Raw genomic sequence first — 22,689 nt, 5'->3', positions numbered from 1 at the left:
GATTGATTTTATAATAATAGGGAAGAAAGAACAAAAAGAGGAAAAAAAAACATCCGGAGAAGTCAGCCATTGTGCAATTTGTGCTGACCAACTCGCTTTCCCTCCTTCGTCCCTTGGCAGCTAAAGCAAACTCTTATCTCCATACTTTGTTGGCGAGGCCGTGGATTCGCCTCCCCTCTGCCTGCTGCTCTGGCAGCCAGTGATAGGGAAAGGAATCCTGATGCCTTCGCTTTGGTTAGTTGTTTAGGTTATGTTTTCTTAGTCTTTACAGGTGCGGCGCTTGAATGGATGGCGACGCTTTTTCTTCGAATTTGTCTTTCGGGCTTCAATTCTTCTCGAATTCGTCCATCTAGATAGAGTCGACAAAGCTCCAGTATAGATTCCTGCCGTCTTCTTGGGACGGTGAGGTTAAGGTTTCTTCTCGTGTGGTGAGATTTGGTGTCAGGCTGGTCCTTTGGGGCATGTGCACGAAGACTTCCCGGCTGTGATCGACAAGGTCGAGCCGGCTTCAATAGGGGAGCGGCGATAACAGCACGTCGATGACTCGTTATGGCGGTGGTAGTGATCGTTCGGTATCTCGGTATCTTGATGTAGTTTTTATTATGTTGAGGTGATTTGTACTTGCTGTGAAATTTGGTAATAGAACTGATTCTTTTTTGAAAAGAAAAAGGACTGGAAGGATATGGTTTGCTTACGTTGATTGAGAATTGAGAAATAAAAAAGGAAAGCATGACATGTGTGCAGCCAAAAGGCTGTGGTCCATGCGTACGTGTCGTCGCTGGGCACGCGGGCGCACGGTCGGATAGGAAAGCGACGGCCTTTGCTGGGCACGGTCGCCTTCGGGTCCAGCCGGAGGTACAGAAACCAGAGCAGCGCCGGCCGATAGATAACCCCTGCTTCGCTCCCTCGCTCGATCCACGGCGGCGTCTCCGGCTGGCTTGCTGTGGGCGCGCGGATCGGGGAGCCGCGGCCGGTGGCGGGCCGGCAGAGGCCTCAGCTGCGGGCGATTGGAGGCGGCGGGATTGGGGGCCGGACTGGGACCCGCCGGCGGACCTACCCTAGGCGCCGGTGCCGGTGCGTCGGAGATCGGGGGCCAGCAGCAGCTCAGGTTCGTCCTCCCTCCTCAGGATCTGCCGCTACACTAGTTTACCAGCATTTGTTTCCTTGTGGCTCGTTCAGGATCTGCACTATACTACTGCTACCTGATAAGTGATACTACCTCGTAGCCTAATTATGCTCCAGCCTCCATCGGCCTACCAGTAATATTGGTAACACTAACGCATCACTCAAAAGCTACCTCTTTTTACCCACTAGTGTGAGTGTGACAATGACTCTGACAGCGGTAAAATATTTCTTTTCTGCTTTCAGTTTTGAACACCTGCAAGTTAAACTTTATATGTAAGAGGTCATGGATGAATGTAGTATGCTGCTGTATTACGTCGGTATTAATAGCAGTAAAACATTTTCTTTCTGCTCATTCAGTTTTGAACACCGGTAATTTGGGACGCAGGGAGTATGTAAGAGGTCATGCACGTAATGCAGTATGCTATAAAACGTGTGTCGATTTGTGCAGGTCACAAATTGCTCTGTTCTGTATGCAACTTTTCAGGATTACACATTGAACCATACACTGCACAGATGATCTTTTAATTAACTTTTTTTTTTGCAAGAACTTCAGGGTGCATCATAGCAAGACAAGAGCGCACTCTCTTCAGGCCAAAAATCCACTGTGCCTTAATTTTTCTGTATGTTATATAATGTCACATGTTTCTATGCTTAAAACCAGCACCTCAGGAACAATATGTGCATTGTCATGTTTCCTAGTCACCATTCAATCTATCTCATGTTCTTAGCACCTCAATCACATTTATCTAATGTTTGTCTTTGGATTCATAATTTGTTGCAGAGAAGCCGCAACCTGCAAAACCAAGGGCCTTTGTGTTTGTGTCTCTGCCATGTCTAGAGATCAAGGCTGGGCAGACCTGCCAGATGTGCTGCTTCATTCCATCATTGCTCTGGCAAGCTCCTTCACCGACCTCTTTGCCTTCGCTCACACCTGCTGCTCTTGGCGTGCTGCCTTCTTCTCGTATCCATCGAAGTCTGCCTTCTCGATGATCTTCCCGCCTGTGCTCCTGCAACCTGATGCCTCCGTGCACTCTCCATGTCATCGCCCCCTTGGCGATAAGCGTACATGTCATGTCATTGATCCAGCCAGCAAACACTCGCGTATTGGCTACCATATTCCCCTAGTTAATCTTTCTCGAGCAAATAATCACCCCCAAAATTCTCTGGGTAGTTTTTGCTTCCTGGGTGCTTCTTATGGCCATCTCATCTTCTCCAGGAACAGATCATGTCTCATTGTTGATGTGTTTACAGGTGTTAGTTTTTCACCACCACAGATACCGGGCGACGAATCCACCGAGGTCTACTACGGTGCCCTCACGGCTCCTGTAGAGTCACCCAACCCATATCTCATTGCCACCAATGAATCCCACAGTTACTTTTGGCGTGTTGGCAGTCGCTCTTGGTTGAGAGCTTGTCCTTGTGATGGAACTGTCCAGCAGATTGTGACCTTCAAAGGCCAGGTCTTCGGCTTGGACTCTGGTGGCATGCTCTTTGTTGTGCACTTGGCACCTTTGATTCGCGTACGGATGATGGGAGTCAGTTGGGAGGAAATCTCCACGCGTCATCTTGCCAACCTATATCTGGTGGCGTGTGGTGATATGCTTCTCTTGGTCGGGTGTCAGGGGTCGTTTCCGGCAAGAGGGGATACCTTCGAAGTCTTCCGCCTCGACCAGTCGACTGAACATGCAATGTGGGTGAAGGTGGAGGAGTTGGAGAATTGGGCGATCTTCATCAGCACCGACAAGAGAAGCCAGCCATTATCTTTCAGGAACCCGGAAAGGTGGGGAGGGAGGAGCAACTGCGTGTACTACTATTCCCATGATTCCGAACACTGGGCTGCATTTGAGCTGGGGAAGCCTGCCTCCAGCCGAAACAGCTTTGTTTTCATAAGCTCTGGCAATTTAGTGCAACCTATGTGGGTTGTCCCTAGCATGTTCTCCCAGTCCCCGTGATGGTTGATGATGTTAACGCATTCCTTGTTTTAGGCTTCGGCTATTACTGCTGACTGGAGCAACTTCCGCTGTAAGAGTGTGTAAGAATGTTCTGAAACATCGATAAGAATGACTATGTACTATGTTGGCACTACTCTGCTGTTATAATTGGAGTATGGCAATATTTTGTACTCAATTTCTTGCCTGGTGGTTCACAATTCATGGCAGTGCTGTGAGGCACTACCTTTATCTTTGAGCCAGCCAGCTCTATGCTTTGTTGCATGTGCCCAGTTTTGTGCTTCAAATCCTAAACTGATTATTGGAACTGTTGATTTCAGTGTCCTACACATTGCTGATTTTGAATGTTGATTTCAGGTGTCATGCAAGGTATATTTTTAGTGCTCCATTCATGCGCTTTCCTTTCGAACATGCCAATCCTGATTTCTTCAAATTTCGCCAATTCTGAATGTCTTATCTCCAAAGAGTCCCATTTGATAATAAATTGTTTCTTACTGTAGGTCCTAAGCATTGCAGATTTGCATATAAAATATAGTATAATTTTACATGTTTCCTGTGCATTACACAGTTGCATAGAATCTTTTTTTTTATTTCTTGTATTTTCACTTTTATATGTTTACAGACAAAAGGCTTCACTTCCAACTTATTGAAAGGTAGCATAAGGTCACTGGAAGTAAGTAAATACATACTGATTGTTTAGTAAAGGAAAGTGAGAGCCTGTGACATACAGCAAACATGCATGGGATTTATTCTACAATCTAAATAACTGGTTGTCGCTTCTCGAATTGACATTGGCCCAGCTCTGATGGAGAGAGGGAGAGGAGCAAGGGAGATCAATCACTGTGCTTCACCACGTGCTGTCATTGCCGTCCGTTTGGTGTACTCTGCTTTGATCTTCTTCAACCTCACAACCACATCGCTCATCGTCACTCTCTGCTCAGGTGAGTCGCTGCAGGAGAGCAAACCTATCTCGGATACAGGCACCAGAAATTCATCAGCCAAGTTGCATCTGGAAGAACCCTGTAATAGCTGGCCATTCGCAACGCACGCAAGCTAGGTCTCCTTCCTGTGAAGATTTCAAGAAGCATGATCCCGTAGCTGAAAACATCAGTCTTCCGTGATGCTTTTCCAAGAGCGCCATACTCTGCACACAGAACAAGAAGCAGAGAAACAAATATTAGAGTATGTATTGTTAACTGTAATTAAGCAATGATTTAATATCTGCTAGCCAAGTACCTGGTGCCATGTAGCTAACTGTTCCAGGCATGCTCGCACAAATCAGAGTTGTCATCACCTAGGAGCAACCTTCGATGCCAAAGTCTGCCACATGAGCAGTCATGTCCTCGTCAAACAACACGTTGCTCGGTTTCAAATCACAATGCAAAATCTCTGCACACAGAACAAGAAGCAGAGAAACAAATATTAGAGTATGTATTGTTAACCGTAATTAAGCAATGATTTAATATCTGCTAGCCAAGTACCTGGTGCCATGTAGCTAACTGTTCCAGGCATGCTCACACAAATCAGAGTTGTCATCACCTAGGAGCAACCTTCGATGCCAAAGTCTGCCACATGAGCAGTCATGTCCTCGTCAAACAACACGTTGCTCGGTTTCAAATCACAATGCAAAATCACCTCGGAATGGTGCTGATACTCCATTGACATCGACACGTCGAGCATGATGTCAAGCCTCTTGAGGAACCCTAACTGCCGTTTCATTTCCTTCCCCCCACCCCTCTTCTTCCTCCTGCCGCCCGCCGCACTGCCGCCGCCCTCCGCCGTCGCCCGCGTCAGATCCGTCCCCCAAGCACCCCAGCCGCTGGTTCCGCCTTGTTTGGACCGCCGCCGCATGCCACGAATTAGGCGATTTTTTGTCGTGGCCATCGTCGTGCCCACAGCTCGAATCCACCGCCGCACCACCGCACCACCCGCAGCCCCCGCCCACACCACCGCACCGGCCTCCGCCGTCGCCCGCATCCCCGCCCACATCCCGAAGAAGAGGCCGGCCATTGACGTTGGTACTAAATTCTTCAGAATTTCGGAAGAGAAGTTTCCTTTTCTAAGAAACTACTACTCATATAATAGTGAGAGGTTGGTTGTCAAGAACAGTCTATATACTCACAAGGTTTATGAGATCAGCGTCTTGCTCCAAGTCGTAGGGTCGATAACTTCTTCTTCCAGTGAGGATCTCCAAAATTAAAACACCGAGGCTGAATACATCCGACTTGATGGAATACTATCGCAAAATCATCCGAGGCTAAAGATGGAATACTGACCACGCATTGCGTATTCGGGCGACATGTACCCACTGAAACAAGAGGGTAGCTTTTTAGTGCGACAGACCTTTATTACCGGTTCAAAAGTATAATTGACAGATTACTATGCTATCACAGACTATATGTACTATGTTCCAGCAATGCGATGAGTGACAATTTGTGATCGATCGCCTTCAAATATCTTTGCTAAGCTGAAGTCTGAGATCTTGGGATTGTAATAAGAGTCTAGAAGGATATAGCTTTCTTTGAGGTCCCGGTGAACTATCTTCAGTTGTGAATCTTCATGAAGATATTGTAAGCCCCGAATAACTCCATTTATAATCTTGGACCTCCTCCCCCAGTCTAGCTGCTTGGATTTCTCGCCATCCATCACTCAAACAAGAAACATCAATTACCATAGTGTTGTAGCTTAGATTGATAGCATTAGGCACTATCCTAGTAGTGGATGCTTTCCTTTATGAAAACAGAATGCAATGAGAAAATTACCAGATAGAATGGTATCAAGACTTCCATTTGGCATGTACTCATACACAAGTATTTTCTCATGTTCCTCCAAGCAAACACCAATAAGCCTGAGAAGATTCTTGTGGTGCAGCTTAGCAACCAAAATTAACTCAGTTTTCAGCTCTTCTATTCCTTCTTTAGAAGTCTGTGAGAGCCTCTTTACCACTATTTCTTGACCTTCAGGTAGGTCACCCTGCACACTGGTGAAAAAGGATAATTCAAGGCTTTTTTGGAAATAGTATTTTTCTAGAACGCTTTTGGTATGAGAACTAACTAAATACCAATATCTTATAAAGAAGCACAACTGATCTAACAAACGGATATCAATCAATTGAAAAAATCATATTGTGGGACCTAAACCTTGTAAACTACACCAAAACCTCCCTCGCCAAGCCTTTTGTGTTCAGCAAAATCATCTGTAGCAGCTTTTAGTGTTGATAGATCAAGGGGAGAGGCTCGATACTGCGAATAAGTATTATAAGAGAAAACAATAAGGGTAACAATAGAAGCTACTCCCTCCGTAAGTATTATAAGAACATTGGCGGAGCTAGAGCAGAAACGAAGGGGCGGGCCAACAAGAACATATGCAGCTTTGGGGGTGGGGTCGGGGGGGGGGGGGGGGCAGCGGCCCCCTCAGCACTACACATAACTCCGCCACTGATAAGAGCATTTAGATCACTACTTTAGTGATCTCAACGCTCTTATAATACTTTATAGAGGGTGTACCAGGGAATATGTAGGATCTAGCTGAAAATTGCTAAGGATCTTCCCTTTTCAACCTTCTCGATACATGCTGATACTACCTCTTTTAGCAGAATTATTAGGTTATATAAAAAGAATCCACAAATGGCATCCGTTAAAACCACTATTCTCTTCCCTACCCATAAGGTAATTCATTGCGTACTTGCAGTGCTACAGTTTAATAATTCAAAATGGATAAGAGGATTTACTTCGTTCTAATGTTTTTGCTGCTCGTCTCCTCCTCCTCTTCCAAATATAATACCATGCTACAATGGCAGCGAGTGGTGCAGTACTCGTAAGCACGGCAATCGCTACTACTGTAGCTGTATGTATTTTGTGTTTCGGTCCTTCTGCAAACATATACAAAGTTTGTAAGTGCCAAAACAAGAAAATATACCTCAATGCGTAAGTGGTGATGCCGTAGAAAAAGCCATCAAAACACATTTTATTATTGATCTCGGGAAATTCATGTTGAAAATTGAAATTTCCTTTTTCTTCGCCATAGCCCTAGCAAGGCATGACAACACTGACTCACAACCGATATGGCTTGGTAGTAGACCACCACAATACAATAATAATGAAAAATAACATTTATGTATTTGCACGTAACTACAGCTCAGCTTGTAGTTACTGAATTGTCTCCAGCCAAACTTATTTCATAATTAACTATGGAAAATAGCAACAGAAGAAATAAAATGCTAGTTAGCCAAACAGTGAAATAATGGAAAACTAGGTGGGAAATGTGAGTTACCACATTCCATAGACTCAAGGTCGCACGAGCCCCTTTTTTTTTAAACAAGGCAAATATTTTCCATTTTCACTAATTAAGAAGAGGAGTTTGTTACCCAAGAGCCGCAAAGAGGTAAAGCCTAAACAAATTACTTTCATGGCATTACAAGTGGTCTGCTGCAATTTAGTTCTATGTATATATTGGGGGGAGGGGGGGCATCGGCCCTCTCAGCACTACACATAGCTCCGCCACTGATAAGAGCATTTAGATCACTACTTTAGTGATCTAAACGCTCTTATAATACTTTATAGAGGGTACCAGGGAATATGTATGATCTAGCTGAAAATTGCTAAGGATCTTCCTTTTTCAACCTTGTCATGTGCTCATACAACCTCTTTTAGCAGAATTAGGTTATATAAAAAGAATCCACAAATGGCATCCGTTAAAATCACTATTCTCTTCCCTACCCGTATGGTGATTCATTGCGTACCTGCAGTGCTACAGTTTAATAATTCAAAATAGATAAGAGGATTTACTTCGTTCTAATGTTTTTGCTGCTCGTCTCCTCCTCCTCTTCGAAATATAATAGCATGCTACAATGACCGCGAGTGGTGCAGTACTCGTAAGCACGACAATCGCTACTACTGTAGCTGTATGTATCTTGTATTTCGGTCCTTTTGCAAACGTATACGAAGTTTGTAAGTGCCAAAACAAGAAATATATAATTCAATGAGTAAGTGGTGATGCCGTAGAAAGCAAGCCATCAAAACACATTTTATTATTGATCTAGAGAAATTCTCGTTGAAAATTGAAATTTCCTTTTGCTTCGCCATAGCGCTGGCAAGGCATGACAACACTGTCTCACAACTGATATGGCTTGGTAGTAGACCGCCACCGTACAATAATGACCAAAAATAATATTTATGTATTCACACGGAACTACGGCTCAGCTTGTAGTTACTGAATTGTCTCCAACCAAACTTATTTCATAATTAACTATGGAAAGTAGCAACGAAAGAAATAAAATGCTAGTTAGCCAAACAGTGAAATAATGGAAAACTAGGTGGGAAATGTGAGTTATCACATTCCATAGACTCAAGGTCGCACGAGCCCCTCATTTTTTTAAACAGGCAAAAGATTTGCCATTTTCACTAATTAAGAAGAGGAGTTTGTTACCCAAGAGCCGCAAACCGGCAAAATCTAAACAAATTACTCTCACGGCATTACATTACTCAGACGAAACTACTCTACATACAATACTTTATGCGGCCGATCACTGTACGATACTTTAGGTCGTATCTATCCCTATCCCACTCTTTGCCTTGAGTTGGAGGGTTCGAATCCTGCCTAGGCCATATTTTTTTGCTCATCTCCCTTTTTACACTGAAAAAGGGTGCAATAAAAAGGGGGAGGGCGTTACTCAAACTCGCGTCAGAAGAATCGATGGGAAAGCCGGCGCTTACCAGTACAACACCGCTACCTATGTGATCTGTAAGAGTTTCAGCTCTATTTAACCATACACTTTACATTCAAATTCAAAATTTTCAAAATGTTTCAATTTTTTGCTTGGTACATAGATTTCTCGTGGGGTAAAGGGAAACGCGGATACCGCTCGGTATCCGAATACCTCGCTCGGTAACCAAAACCATGGTGGCCACAGACGCGGCAACATCGATGGGCATGGCCAACCTCCCCTTACGTCCAAGGCTTGCTAGACCCCTTGGATAGGCTATTTCACGCTGCCGGGGGTGGTGCATTCTCGGCGCAGGGTCATGTATTGTGGATTATGCGGCCAGGATTCTAGGCCCTCAACCAGCTGTACTCCACAACACACCTACCCCGTCATGTACGCTGGACCCTCTGCGCCTCCAGCACCGTAGTAGTCGTCCTGGGATCCTTACGACCTCTACACCGACATGAACTAGATGTCAATCTAGCAACCCGGCATCGACATCTGGTACCTCGACACCGGGGCATCTTCACATTTGGTTGGCAATGCAAGTATCTTTGCCTCGTCACGTTCAATTTCAAAGCAGCACCCTTTATGTATTGTTGTTGGCAACAGATTGCGCCTCCCTATCATCGCCCTCTCCCTCTCATTCTTTTCACTTAAGAAATGTTTTAGTCTCGCAAAACATTGTCCAAAATTTAACTTGCATTCGCCAATTAACTACTCGTAATTCTATCTACATCGAATTTGATCCAATTGGTTTTTCTGTGAAGGATATGGCGACGGGGATCCCCCTCATGAGGTCCAATAGCCGACGCCCGATGTACCAGTACATCAGCTCCAGTCCCTTGGTGTTTTCCATCTGCACTGATGACCTCTAGCATCGCCGTCCAGGGCACCCTGGCACCGCCTACCTTTCTCGTTTAGGTCAAATTTCTTTCCAGAATGTAACAAAATCCCTACCCCCTCTAGCACTTGTGAGGCTCAATTAGGGAAAACAGTCCCGCCTGCTTTTTTCTGACTCAAATCACATTTACTATTTTTCTGATTAGCTTATTCATTGCGATCGTTGGACCTCGTCAATCCCTCGTTATTCCGCTTGAGTATACTTAATAATACTGGATACCTTTTACTTTGCATGTCAAGTCTGAAGTTTCTAACATGCTTCAACAATTTCATCGGTCTATACTCACCTAATTCCGTGTGTTCATACAGTGTATGCATTGCCATAACGGCAGCGAGTTTCTCAACACCATCCAAAAATATGCCATGTTCTCCAAAGAAGGAAGGAAGGGAGGTGTTGAGAAATTCACCGCCATTATCGCATCGCATACACTGGATGAACACACGAAACTGGGTGACTATAAGCTTATAAAATCATTGAAGCACAATAGAACCATCAAATTTGACACACAAAGGAAATGTCCAAGAAAAATGAGAAAGATCATCCATTATTTTTCAGTAATACTTGTAACCGGAACAACTAGGGACTGAAAAAGTCCAAAGATCACATTGAATAAGCTGAACATGAAAGTAGTAAATGTGCTTGAATAGAAAAAAAATGTATACATGATTGCTTCCCTAGTTGACACCCCCTCACAAGTGCTAAAGGGGTAGAAATTTTATTACATTATGGAAGGAAATTTTGAGCCAAACGACAAAGATTGGCACTGTCGGGTGACCTAAACGGCAATGCAGAGGCCATCAATGCCGATGGACAACCCCGGGAGACTGTATCCAATGTACAGGTAGAGGGGATAATGGCTAATGGACATCATAAAGGGGGGTCCGCGTTGCCATATCTTTCACAGAAAAGGCAACCGGATCAAATTCGATGTAGAATTATCAGTAATTAATTGGCGAATAAAAATCAAATTCGTGCTATGTCTGGTGGTACTAAAACATTTGTTAAGTGAAAAGAACGACAAGAAGAGGGGAGATAGGAGGAGCACATTGGCAACAACAACAATACTTAGGGCGTGTTTGTTTGGACTGCAACTTCTTCGGCTACAGCTGCAACAGCTCCGGCTAGAAGGAGCTGTAGCTGAAAGGTTGAAGCTGAGGTGCAGCCTTTTGGTATTTTTCCTGTAGCAGCTGCGCAGATGCTAAAACATGTTGAAATGACCTGAATGTCCTCTGTTGTTCTGTAGAATGGGTTTAAGTACTAATTAGTGCTAATTATGCCGCTTTAATAGGAAATGACCTGATTAAGAGCTACTTTTACTGTAGATGGTATGTTTCATGGGTTTTAGCTTAAACTAGCAAAAGGGCCCGTGCGTTGCAACAGGAGGAAAAAAACACACAATCTCCAATGACCATGATCACAATCTTCCTACTTTGACCCCTCACTTTCTCAGACATTTTGACAAACACGTTGTGGATGGGACCTCCAGAGCACGCCTGCATCATGAAACAGACTAGCTCGGCAGCGGCCACTCACGTGACGGTGGCGCCCAGTCCGGCCAGCACGCGGCGGCTGCGCCCATCCAGCATGGCCGGCAACATCGGCCAGCTCGGTTGCGTGCACGCATGCACGCCACATGCGGCTCACTGGGCTGCGCGCATGGCCAGCACGGCCTGCAGCGGCGCTATGGCTGCACGCCGGCGATGCTCCCGCGGCTGCGGCGACATCCTAGCATGCCCGCGGGGCCCACAGATACGTCCAACGCACAAGCTAGCACAACAGGCCAGGCCCCAGTGGGCACGGCGGCGGCGAGCTTCGGCTCGTGGTTCGCCTCGGCCGCGGCATGCCCCGGCGCGCTCGCACTCCGTCCCCAGTGCGCAAGAGCTCTGGCCCGGGCAGGTGAGAGCTCTAGTGCGCGAGGGCTTCGGCCCTGGCGCAACACGGTAGCCCCGACGAGCACGAGCTCCACCCCCGATGGGCTCGAGCTCCATCCGCCTCCTCCGCCCACGTCGTTGCCGCTGCGAGGCACCGTCTCCTCCGCTCGTGCCGTTGCCTCGATGGGACAGTCTGAGATGGCTACGACGTGGACTAAGGTGCCTTGGCGTGTCGGGTCACCCTCGTATTGCCCCCAAATCTGGTCTCGCTTTGAGACACGTCGGTCTTTTTTTATTGGACACGGACAATTTCGGGTGTTTAAAGGTGAAATAGGATGTCCGACTATCTCTTCATCCGTGAACCAACCTGTGGTTGGATAGTCAGAGGGACTGTGGTATTCTCAACCCATCAGGGTTCAAATTCTGATGCTCGTATTTATTTCTGAATTTATTTCGGGATATCCGGCAATGCGCATTCAGTGGGAGGAGACGTTTCCGTCGATGACGAGGTGCCTACGGTGACTTTGTAAATTTCAAGATGATATGTCGACTCAGTCTTTCGAAGGTGCTCATAGGGGTAGGGTGTGCGTGTGTGCCTTCATAGGGATGAGTGTATGCACGTGTATATGAGCACTTGTGTGTACTGTGTTGAAAAAAAAACTATCTCTCCATCTAACGCAGCTTCCGGGTCCTTCGGGCCATTTCCTTGTTTTTTTTAAAAGAAAAACTTTTGTGTCACTTGGTGTGGGCACGGGTGCTATGGAGAAACATGTGGATGTGGATGGGATCGGTGGAAAGAAACGACCGGACCGGGAGAGATGAGGTGCGGTGCGGTGCGGTGCGTGGGACCCAGTGGACGCGTGTGTAGAGCTCCCGCAAGTTGGCTAGACGCGTTTACGCTGGATTAGATCAATTCCCCATGTGTAAAACACTCCTTCCAGAGACTTGCAGCGCCCCCTTGCCAGATCCCCACCGCGCGTGAGCGCCTCGTCCACAAAGCAGGCAGCCTCCCACGCGCCCCTCTCCCGCAACTTGAACCAGACACCCCCGCCGGCGATCTGCAGCAGCAACAGGATACCGCCGCCGCCGGTGAGCCAGCTCCTTCCCGTGCTTTACCCTCCCATCCTATCACCGGTCTCCTCTCTCTCCTCACCCTCTCTTCTCTCTCGAACAGGAAGCAGCAGAGCCTCCCCCATCCTACCACCGGCCTCCTCTCTCTCCTTCACCCTCTCTTGCGACGCCCACATGGGAGCTCAGCGTTAGAAGGGAGAGAGAGGGATTGTTGCGGAATATGATGGATGTATTATTGAACCTCGAGGACGAATATATATCGAGTATAAGGCTTGGAGGACAAGACGCCTCTTCTAGAGATAGGGTAGGAGATGAATTACAAATCCTAGACTATCAAACATATGTAACCCAAATATATTTCTAACATCCCCCCGTAGTCGTAGTGGTTGCGTTGCGAACAACAGGAGCGACGTGGACGGTCAGACTGGAGAGAATAGCAGCCGACGGACTGACATCCCCCGCAGTCCTAGCGGGAGCGTCGTGAACGGTGTCGCGTCGCGGACGCGTTGACTATAGAGGAAGACGACGAGTTGCTCAAGTGGATGATAACCCTTTGTGCCGATGTCAATGTAGCCGAGAGCATAGGGTGGTGTAGCCGTGGTCGAGGTAGCCGTGCGAAGAACGCCGTGGTCGATGTCGAGTCGGGGTAGCCAGTGTCGAGGGAGTCACTGTGGAGCCGCGGGTGCAAGAAGGCGCCGAGTTAGTCATGGGCGCAGACGCGCAGTGGTGTCGAAGTAAGGTGCCCCGGGTAGAGGATGATGTTGACGAGGTGTCGCGTCGGGCTTGCCAAACCCGGGGGACACGTAGTAGATGAAGGCACACATCGGTGTTGCCAGCACCGGGCATGCGTAGACGGACGAACACGAAGTTGACGAAGCGTCGACCAGGCTTGCCAGGCCCGGGGACACGTCGTGGAGGAAGGCATGCATCGGTGTTGACAGCAACGGGCATGTGTAGACGAGGGACCTGCACGAGCTATACGCCATGTCGAGGAGTCGGAGAGGCCAGCAGAGAAGGACTCGACGATGGTTGCGGCGTCCATCGACGCGGAGTCGATGTTGCCCGCGGTTGTCGGAGTAGACAAAGTGGTCGGGGTAGATGACGGCGACGCTGGGCTGGTACTTGGACGAAGATGAAAGGGGTGGACGGGCGGTGACGGCCAAAGAAGAGCGGCGGTGGCCTGATGGCGGCGGCGGCTAGGTTATCTGCGCGGCGGCGGTGCTCGAAGTAGGCGAGGAACCCAACAGCGTGAGGAAGACCGGCGCAGACGGTGACGTTCCCGCGCCAAGGGAGGCGGTGCGGCGCATACCACGGGAAGTCAACGCGCGCGGACGGCGGAGTGAACCGCAGGCCGCGATGCTACGGCCCGAAGGGGCGACGCAGCGACGGCTAGCAGGTCGAGGCGATGGCGGGAAGACCTCGAGGCGACGGCGGGGACCGCGTTCCGCAACGCTACAGCCCAAAGAGGCGGTGTAGCGGCGGCTCGCAGGTCGGTGTAACCGCGGGGACGGCCTCCGGTGGCGGCGGTGACCGCATGCAGCAGCGCTGCAGCCCAAAGAGGCGGTGTAGCAGCGGCTCGCAGGTTGAGGCAGCCGCGTGGATAACCACTAGCCGGGGGCGATGGCCCGACAGGAGATGGCGTGGACCACGTGCCGCGGCGCGATAGCCCTAAGGGGCGATGCAGAGGCGGCGGCGGGCTACAGGGATAGCCGGCGGGAGGGTCTCGGGGCGACAGCGTGGACCGCGTGCCGCGGCGCGATAGCCCTAAGGGGCGACATAGAGGCGGCGGCGGGCTACAGGGGTAGCCGGCGGGAGGGTCTCGGGGCGACAGCATGGACCGCGGGCCGCGACGCGACAGCCTGAAGGGGCGTCGGCGGGAGCGGCGCGTGGGTCGTGGCAGCCGACGGGAAGACCTCGGGCGGCGACGCAGCGGTCCGAAGGGACGACGCGACAGCAACCTGTGGCTCGATCTGCGGTAGGCGCGTGCTCGGGGATGTGCTTGGCGAAGACAGGCGTGTGATCGGTTGATCAGACTGACGATGACGCTGTATGTGCCATGGCGGGGACGATGCGCAGATCGAAGTCAACGGCGACGTTGTCGGTGATGTCCCGGGCGATGACGACGAAGATGGACCGGTGATGGAGACCGCGCGGACGAGCGGCCAGCAGCGACGCACGAAGGCGTCTCTTGGGCGGCGCGTCCAGCCTTGCCGCGCGGTTGATGACGAAGCATCCGGTGTAGTCAACGACGATGTCGGAGTAGAGGCGCGGGGGTCGACGGCGGTGGCGGGCGACGCAAACCGGTTAAGCATAGATTGGAAAATCAAAAAGAAAACGCCGATCAAGATAACCAGCGGTAGAGAGAAAAATCCGGAGCAAGGGCTCGGGAAAAAAACTCTCTAGGGCTGACGAACCCTAGGTACAGGCGGCGCGGTCCCCGGGGACGGTCATGGAGGCCGACCTTCCCAGGGGCGGCGCGAAGCGGAAGCAGCGGGCGACGACTAGGGTTGGATCGGTTAGACTGACACCATGTTAGAAGGGAGAGAGAGGGATTGTTACGGAATATGATGGATGTATTATTGAGCCTCGAGAGCGAGTATATATTGAGTACAAGGCTTGAAGGGCAAGACACCTCTTCTAGAGATAGGGTAGGAGACGGAACCTGCGTATATATCAAACATATGTAACCCAAATATATCTCTAACACTCAGAACGCGTTAAGTCGCCGGAACCTGCGCACTGCCGCCTGCCGTTGCGACCCTGCATACCCGCGTCAGCGGGAGCATCTCCCGGACTGGCCTCGACCGCGCCTTGTGGTGTCGACCTCCTTCTCTTCCGGTGGAGATTGGCAGGCCTCCTCTCCCATTAATTGTTGACGCTCACCACTGGATCCACGCCGTAGCAGCCGGATCCACCGACCTGACCACCAAGTGCCGCCTCGCCCTGTTCGTCTGGCACCTCTCCGTCGGCCTCGTGCTCCTCCGCCCTACCGCCTGCTACCTCGTAGGCCGTCGGGAGGAGGACGACCTATGCATACAGGCCCTCACCCCGCTTCTCCCTCGTCCCGATCTCCTTCGCGCAGCCGAGGTAGGGGCTCGATCCCCCGAGTGCCCGTCCGTCGCTCTTGCCGGTGTCCCTCGCCGTCGGCCTGTCCGGACGATTGGACCCCCCCCCCCCCGCCTCTTCTTCCCTTTCTCTCTGTCTGCTTGCTCCTCCCGCCCGCCGTCCAGCGCGTCGTCATCTTCCCTCGTAGAGGCGCCGCCTACCTCTGCTCCTCTCGTGGTCCGACCACCGCAAGCCGCCGCCCCTAAAGTTCCTCCGCACACCATCTCTGCCTCCTGCTCTGCAGTCTGCTGCCAACCCCGCCTGCAACTGCTGCCGCCTGCTACTAACTCGTTCGGGTCGAGCGAAACGTCTTTTACCTACTAACTTACATTTGTAGCGCGGGTTAATTGTTTAAAACTTCAAGGGGCTTTGTCTAAAAAGGACGCGACGGTGAACTCGACAGACTCGATCCATGCTTTATTATTAGGTAATAAAGAGTAAAGATTACACTTGTTTGATGTACAGACACTCGGATATATAGTATAATCTATAACCATACAGATCCTTTAGGAATCTTTATATTCAATTTACAAGAATTTATAAACAAACGTCATAAATAATTTGTAGTATGAGGTTCCATACATTCAGCACACGCTTTCATTCCATCCAGCAAACACATGCATCATCCATCCAGCACACATGCATGACACACGTACGCATCGTCCATCCAGCACGCACGCACACATAGCAACGCACGTACGCGCTGTCGCACGCGCACACCACCACACCTGTCGCCGCGTACGCTGGCAGACTCGACAGTGGGCGAACGACCAGCCAGCACAGCACACAGACGGAAACAACACATTCATACGCAGCAATGGCCACACACATGGCTCGTACGTGCGCGCCACACATAACCCGCACAGAGACGATAGCTACCAGGTGAGCCTGCAGGTGGGCGTAGAGAGACATGAGCGCGTAGAGCAGTGTGGCGAGGTGGGCATGCACGGAGACGAGCGCCCCCAGCTGAAGGTATTGCAACGTCTGTCTGCTCGGTTGCGCGTCGTCCGATCCGTGGGCAGGGCGGCAGCGTCCTTGCGGTCAACATGGCTGGGGATGAGGGAGGGGGAAAGAGTGGTGGGACGGGTTGGCAGCAGCCTTGCGCTCCGGTAATGGAGGTTTCGGTGTGCACCCCATCAGATCCACCGGCCGGCAATGGAGCGAGTGGCTGGTCACCGGGAGACGGGACGGATGGCGGCGGGGAGCGGTAGAGAGGAACCCTAAGGATAGAAACGAACCAGTCAGTGGCATTTGGTGCGTATAATGAACTTTAGTGGGAGGGTAAAACAGTAAAAGCAAGGATTGGAGCCAGCTTCCGGGAAAAGCTCGATTTCCTAGCTGCGACTTCTAGCGGTCTTTTTTTTTTTCAAAAAGCTACTGCTGGAGCCGGGCCAGAAATTGGCTGTTTGTTTGGGCTCTAGCTTTTTTAGGCTAGAGAAGCCATAGAAGCTGCTCCTAGGAGCCCAATCAAACACACCATTAAGGAGGGCTGCTTTGAAACAGAGCTGAGACAAGGCGAGGATACCAGCGTTGCCAGCAACATGGATGATGCTACGGTGTCGAGATACTAGTCGGCGTCACATTCCTGGATCGGCAGCTGGTTCATGGCGGTGTAGAGACTGATGGTTGCTACAATAGTGGAGGCGCAGAGAGTCCAACATACATGATATTAGGCATGCCGAGGGGAACCGCGGGGGAGGGCCGAGAACCCCGACCACGTTGGGAGGGATTCACGGCGCATGGCCCTGCAGCGGGAATGAACCCGCCCGCCCACCCAATGGCGCGAAGGATCTATCTTTTTTAGGACAATTTGTAAGGGCCATGCTATGCGCCGACGGATCTTTTTAAAAAATCCACCGTCTTGACAACCGTTAGATCTAGAGCTCTTCTGCGTCAAATATCATCGTCATCACTGCAACAAGGATGTTGCACAATCCTTTGCAACAAATCTTTTGCATTATAGGTGATGTTCTTTTTTCTTCACTATTTCTGCAACATGTGTGTTATTGTGGAAGAAAATTTTACAACTCAGATGATGTTGCATAAAATGTTTGAAGTATTTTTTTTGCCTTATTTTTTTGCAACATATATGTTGTCGTTTTTTAAGAGAAACTTTCAATCTATACATCTTCACATGAGTGTTGTTGCGGAAGGCAATTTTGCAACACATATGATGTTTCCCTAAAAAAACACACACATGATGTTGCAGAAAAGAGACACGCAAAGCGCACGCGTCACACCAAGAAGGCAATTGATCGTGATCCGCCGTCTGAAGGCAAGTGTTTCTGGTTTATAAGGATCTAGCAATACTTATGGCACATCAAGATGTGCTTTAGCAAAACTGTAAAATAGACTACCGTGGACGATTGGAACATGGTAGGAGTAAATAGCATAAACTACTTTATAGGCTAGGGTTCCAATAAACTACTGATTTTTAATTTTTCGTTGATAACTACCAACTCGGGGTCGGCTGTTTCAAAAAAACCAAATGTCCGTTGCTTAAAAATTAAACCTGTTTATGACAGGTCAGGCCGGACCTAAACATTCCGCCTATCTGACCGTGTGTTTGACTGTTAACTGACATGTAGGGCCCACATGTCAGTGTCTGGAATCCCTGGGAATTTTCTGAAAATGCAATCGGGTCCCTGAAAGTTTTCAGAAAAAAAAAAGCAATCAGGTTCCCAGATCCACAGGAGGCGCACCCGCCATGGCAGGAGCTCGATCTCGAGCGCTCTGCTTGGAACCACGATGCCATCTCCTCCGGGCCGACGCCGTGCACCGCCTGCAGCCGGCGAGCCGTGCCCGTAGCGGCCGGATCCACGCCGCCCCTCGCCTGTGTGCGCCGACCACCACGCCCTACCTCGCCTGCGCCGGCAGCCACGCCCTGCCTCGCCTGCGCCGGCGGCCACGCCCTGCCTCGCCTGTGCCGGCCGCTGCCCTGCCTTCCCTGCCTCGCATGCGGCCACCGCAGACGGCCTGCGCGTTGCTGGAGTGCGCACCTCCCTCCACCAAGGTCGAGGCCGGCCTCTGGAATGCCTCCTCGTCGCCAACTCCACCACCATGAGCTCCGGCGAGCACCTCCCACAACCATGGGGAGGTTGGGAAGGGGAGGGAAGAAGAGGGAAAGAGAAGAGGAAGACGAATCTGACATGTGGGCCTCACATGTCAGTTAACGGTCAACACACTGTCAAATAAACTGAATGTTTAGGTGCGGACGCGACCTGTCATAAACAGGTTTAATTTTTAAGCAACGGGCATTTGGGGGGTTTTTTGAAACTGCCGACCCCCCGAGTTGATAGTTATCAGTAAAAAATTAAGAACCGGTTTTTTTTTTTGAAATCCTAACCTGTAAAATAGTATTTTTATGCTATTTACTCTGGTAGAAGAGGGCCCGAAAAAGAAAACGTATATGGTTTCTTTGTGACGGGAAGTAAAAGACACAATGGAGATGACCGATGACGCCTGCAGCCTAAAAGACAGTGGACACCGTGGGTGCGTGTCGTCACGAGTCACGACACGAGGGCGCACGGTCGCCTTCACCTATCCCTTTACGTTGGTGTGGGGCCAACAAGAGCCTGCAGTGCCAATCTCTTCGGTCTCTCCCAGCAGAAAATAATAAAAGGAAAGAAACAGAAACCAGAGCAGCGGCCGGCCGATAACCCCTGCTGCCCGTCTCCCTCGCTCCACGACGGGCCGGCGGATCTGGGACTGGGAGACGCGGCTGCGCTGGCGGCGGTCCGTTGGTTGGTGGCGGACCGGCAGAGCCTCAGCGACCATCGATTGGAGGCGAGGGGATTGGGGGCGAGGAATCGACGGCGAAAACAGAGGGACGATCGGCGCGGCGGAGATCGATCGGGGGCCAGCAGCAGCACCTCAGGTTCGTCCTCCCTCCCTCCTCAGGATCTACCGCTATACTGCTACTGCTTGATTCCTTCCTTCCTAGTCGCTGTTGGCTAGACTGCATGGAGAAGCTCCGGCCTCCATTGCTGCTAGTAACTAGTATGTACTAGTAACCAGTGTTGACTATAACTCTGCTTGCATAGTCAGTGCCAGTGCATAGTGATTGCTGTATTATGTTGATATTAATAGCTCCCGAACAATACATTTGCTCCTAGGATCATAGTATATATGTTTCTGTTTTCAAAATCTGAAACTTGTTAAAGATGTACTCCCTCCGTTCCTCCTAAATATAAGTAGTTGTAGAGATTCCACTATGGACCACATACGGATGAAAATGAGTAAATCTACACTCAAAAAACCCGTATGTGGTTCATAGTGGAATCTCTACAAAGACTTATATTTACGAACGGAGGTAGTATGTAATAATTACAAGTCGTGGATGTAATGTGGTATGCTATACAAGTTCCAGGATTTTTTTTTTATGTAATAGCATGCCAACCTGCAAAATTTGACCCAAACATATGTCGATGTCAACCACAAAAAAAGAACAAACTTTGCATGATTTTTTTTTTCCAGAGCAGGACACAAATTGTTGTCGTTTTTTGTATGCAAGTTTTCAGGATTACATGTTGGGCCATACACTACACCATGTTTTACCTCGGAGTAAGATAAGAGCACACACTCTTCTCTTGCAAAAAATCAACTGTGTAGCTATGCTAGCTAACAGCGAGAAGCAACTGTTCTAACAGTTTATTACTGCCTCTGCCAGTGGTGCATGCAGTCTAATCTCATCAATATGTTGATAATTTAGTTTTGAACAATGTTTTTGACAATTGATCGAGTAACTGAAATTTCGTATGTTGAAATGTAGCCTGTTTCTGTACTTACAACCAGCATCTCAGCAACCATATGTGCACTGTCTTGTTTCTTAATCAGCACCCATTCTGTTTCCTTTTTAATTAGCATCCAGTTCATTCTTGTAATGTTTCTCATTGAATTCATAGCCTGTCGCAGATCAGAAGCTGCGATCCGCAAAACTAAGAAAGGCCTGTTGTGTTTGTGCCTCCGCCATGTCTGAACATCAAGGTTGGGCAGATCTACCAAATGTCCTGCTTCATTCCGTTATTGCTATGGCAGGCTCCTTCTCCGACCTCCTTGCCTTCGCTTGCACCTGCCGCTCTTGGCGTGAGGCCTTCTTCTCTTTTCCATCAAAGTCTGCCTCCTCGACGATCTTCCCGCCTGTGCTCCTGCAACCTGATGTCCCCGGCCGCTCTCCATGTCACCACCCCTTTGGTGATAAACGTTCATGTCAATTCATTGATCCAGCCAGCCAACACTCACGCCTTTGTTGTCAGATTCCCCTAGTTAACTTTTCTCATTACCCCCAGAGTCCTCTGGGTAGCTTTTGCTTCCTGGGTGCTTCTTATGGCCATCTCATCTTCTCCAGAAACAGATCGTGTCTCGTTGTTGATGCGTTTACAGGTGTTAGTTTTTCACCACCACAGATTCCGGGTGACGAATTCACCGAGGTCTACTACGGTGCCCTCACGGCTCCTCTAGCGTCACCCAACCCACATCTCCTTGTCACCAATGGATCTCACAGTTACTTTTGGCGTCTTGGTAGTCACTCTTGGTTGAGAGCTTGTCCTTGCGATGGAACGGTCAAGCAGATCGTCACCTTCAAAGGCCAGGTCTTTGGCATGGACTCTGGTGGCACGCTCTTTGTTGTGCACTTGGCGCCTCGGATTCGCGTGCGAATGATGGGAGTCAGTTGGGGGGAAATCTCCATGCGTCATCTTGCCAACCTATACCTGGTTGCCTGTGGCGATATGCTTCTCTTGGTCGGGTGTCGGGGGTCGTTTCCGGCAAGAGGGGATACCTTCGAAGTCTTCCGCCTCGACCAATCGACTGAACATGCAAAGTGGGTGAAGGTGGAGGAGTTGGAGAATTGCGCGATCTTCATCAGCACGGACAAGAGAAGCCAGCCATTATCCTTCATGGACCCAGAAAGGTGGGGAGGGAGGAGCAACTGCGTGTACTATTATTCCCATGATTCTGAACACTGGGCTGCATTTGAGTTGGGAAAGCCTGCCTCCAGCCGAAACAGCTTTGTTTTCATAAGCTCTAGCAATGTAGTGCAACCTATGTGGGTTGTCCCTAGCATGTTCTCCCAGTGCCGTGATGGTTGATGATGTTAATGCATTCCTTGTTTTAGGCATTGGCTATTCTGCTGGCTGGAGCAACTTCCGCTGCAAGAGTGTGTAAGAATGTTCTGAAACATCGATAGGGATAATTATGTAATTATGCTTATCATTACTTGCTGGTATAATTGGAGTATGGCAAATATTTTGTACTCAATTTATTGCCTGATGGTTCACAATTCATGGCAGTGTTGTGAGGCACTAATGCTCTGTTTATCTTTGAGCCAGCTCTATGCGTTGCTGCTTGTGCCCAATTTTGTGCTTCAAATCCTGAACTGATTACTGGAACTGTCAATTTCAGTGTGCTACACATTGCTGATTTTGAATGTTTGATTTTGGGTGTTCCATTCATGTGCTTTCCCTTCGAACATCTGAATCCTGATTTCTTCGAATTTTGGCAAATCTCCAAAGAGTCCCGGGTGTTAATGAATTGTTTCTTATTGTTGGCCCTAGGCATTAAAGATTTGCATATAATAAAGTATACAATTTTAGATGTTTTCTGAGCATTACACAGTTGCATAGAATCTTTTGTCTTTATTTCTTGTATGTCCATTTTTATATGTTGCACGGACAAGAGGTAGCATATGTTCACTGAAAGTGAGTAAATACATACTGATTACTACTTCTGTACCGAAATACTTGTAGTTGAGGGAACTTGTGCTAGTTTCCCCCAGCTACAAGTATTGTGGTACAGAGGGAAACATGCATTGGTTGATTGGTTGATGTGCAATGGCTGTGAGTTGTCCCCACTCCCCAGCATGTTCTCCTGGTGTCTGTGTTTGCGGAAGGTGTTGACGCATATGGGTGCTGTTTGGTTATCTGGAGCAGAGCAACTTCTGCTGCAAGAATTTTCCGAGGA

General features: G+C 49.2%; 1 protein-coding gene and 2 long non-coding RNA genes across 3 annotated transcripts; all 3 read left to right on the top strand.

The window, feature by feature from the left end:
* The first annotated feature begins 892 nt into the window (after positions 1–892).
* LOC109746795 (uncharacterized) lies at positions 893–3,252 on the top strand. Its single transcript, XM_020305898.3, has 2 exons — positions 893–1,108; positions 1,907–3,252. The coding sequence occupies exon 2, from the start codon at positions 1,956–1,958 to the stop codon at positions 3,075–3,077; it is 1,122 nt and encodes a 373-aa protein (XP_020161487.1). The 5' UTR covers positions 893–1,108; positions 1,907–1,955; the 3' UTR covers positions 3,078–3,252.
* A 9,071-nt stretch (positions 3,253–12,323) lies between these two features.
* Positions 12,324–13,173, top strand: LOC123494731 (uncharacterized). Its single transcript, XR_006666356.1, has 2 exons — positions 12,324–12,642; positions 12,728–13,173. It is a non-coding gene; the product is annotated as an uncharacterized lncRNA (long non-coding RNA).
* Positions 13,174–19,261: 6,088 nt separating this feature from the next.
* On the top strand, positions 19,262–22,057 carry LOC109746794 (uncharacterized). The gene is made up of 2 exons (XR_012190420.1): positions 19,262–19,606; positions 20,644–22,057. It is a non-coding gene; the product is annotated as an uncharacterized lncRNA (long non-coding RNA).
* The last annotated feature ends 632 nt before the right edge of the window (positions 22,058–22,689 follow it).

This window comes from Aegilops tauschii, chromosome 7 (genome assembly GCF_002575655.3).
Source record: "Aegilops tauschii subsp. strangulata cultivar AL8/78 chromosome 7, Aet v6.0, whole genome shotgun sequence".
Taxonomy (NCBI): domain Eukaryota; kingdom Viridiplantae; phylum Streptophyta; class Magnoliopsida; order Poales; family Poaceae; genus Aegilops; species Aegilops tauschii.
Note: the sequence above shows the minus strand (reverse complement) of the source record. Positions and strands in the feature narration are given on the sequence as shown.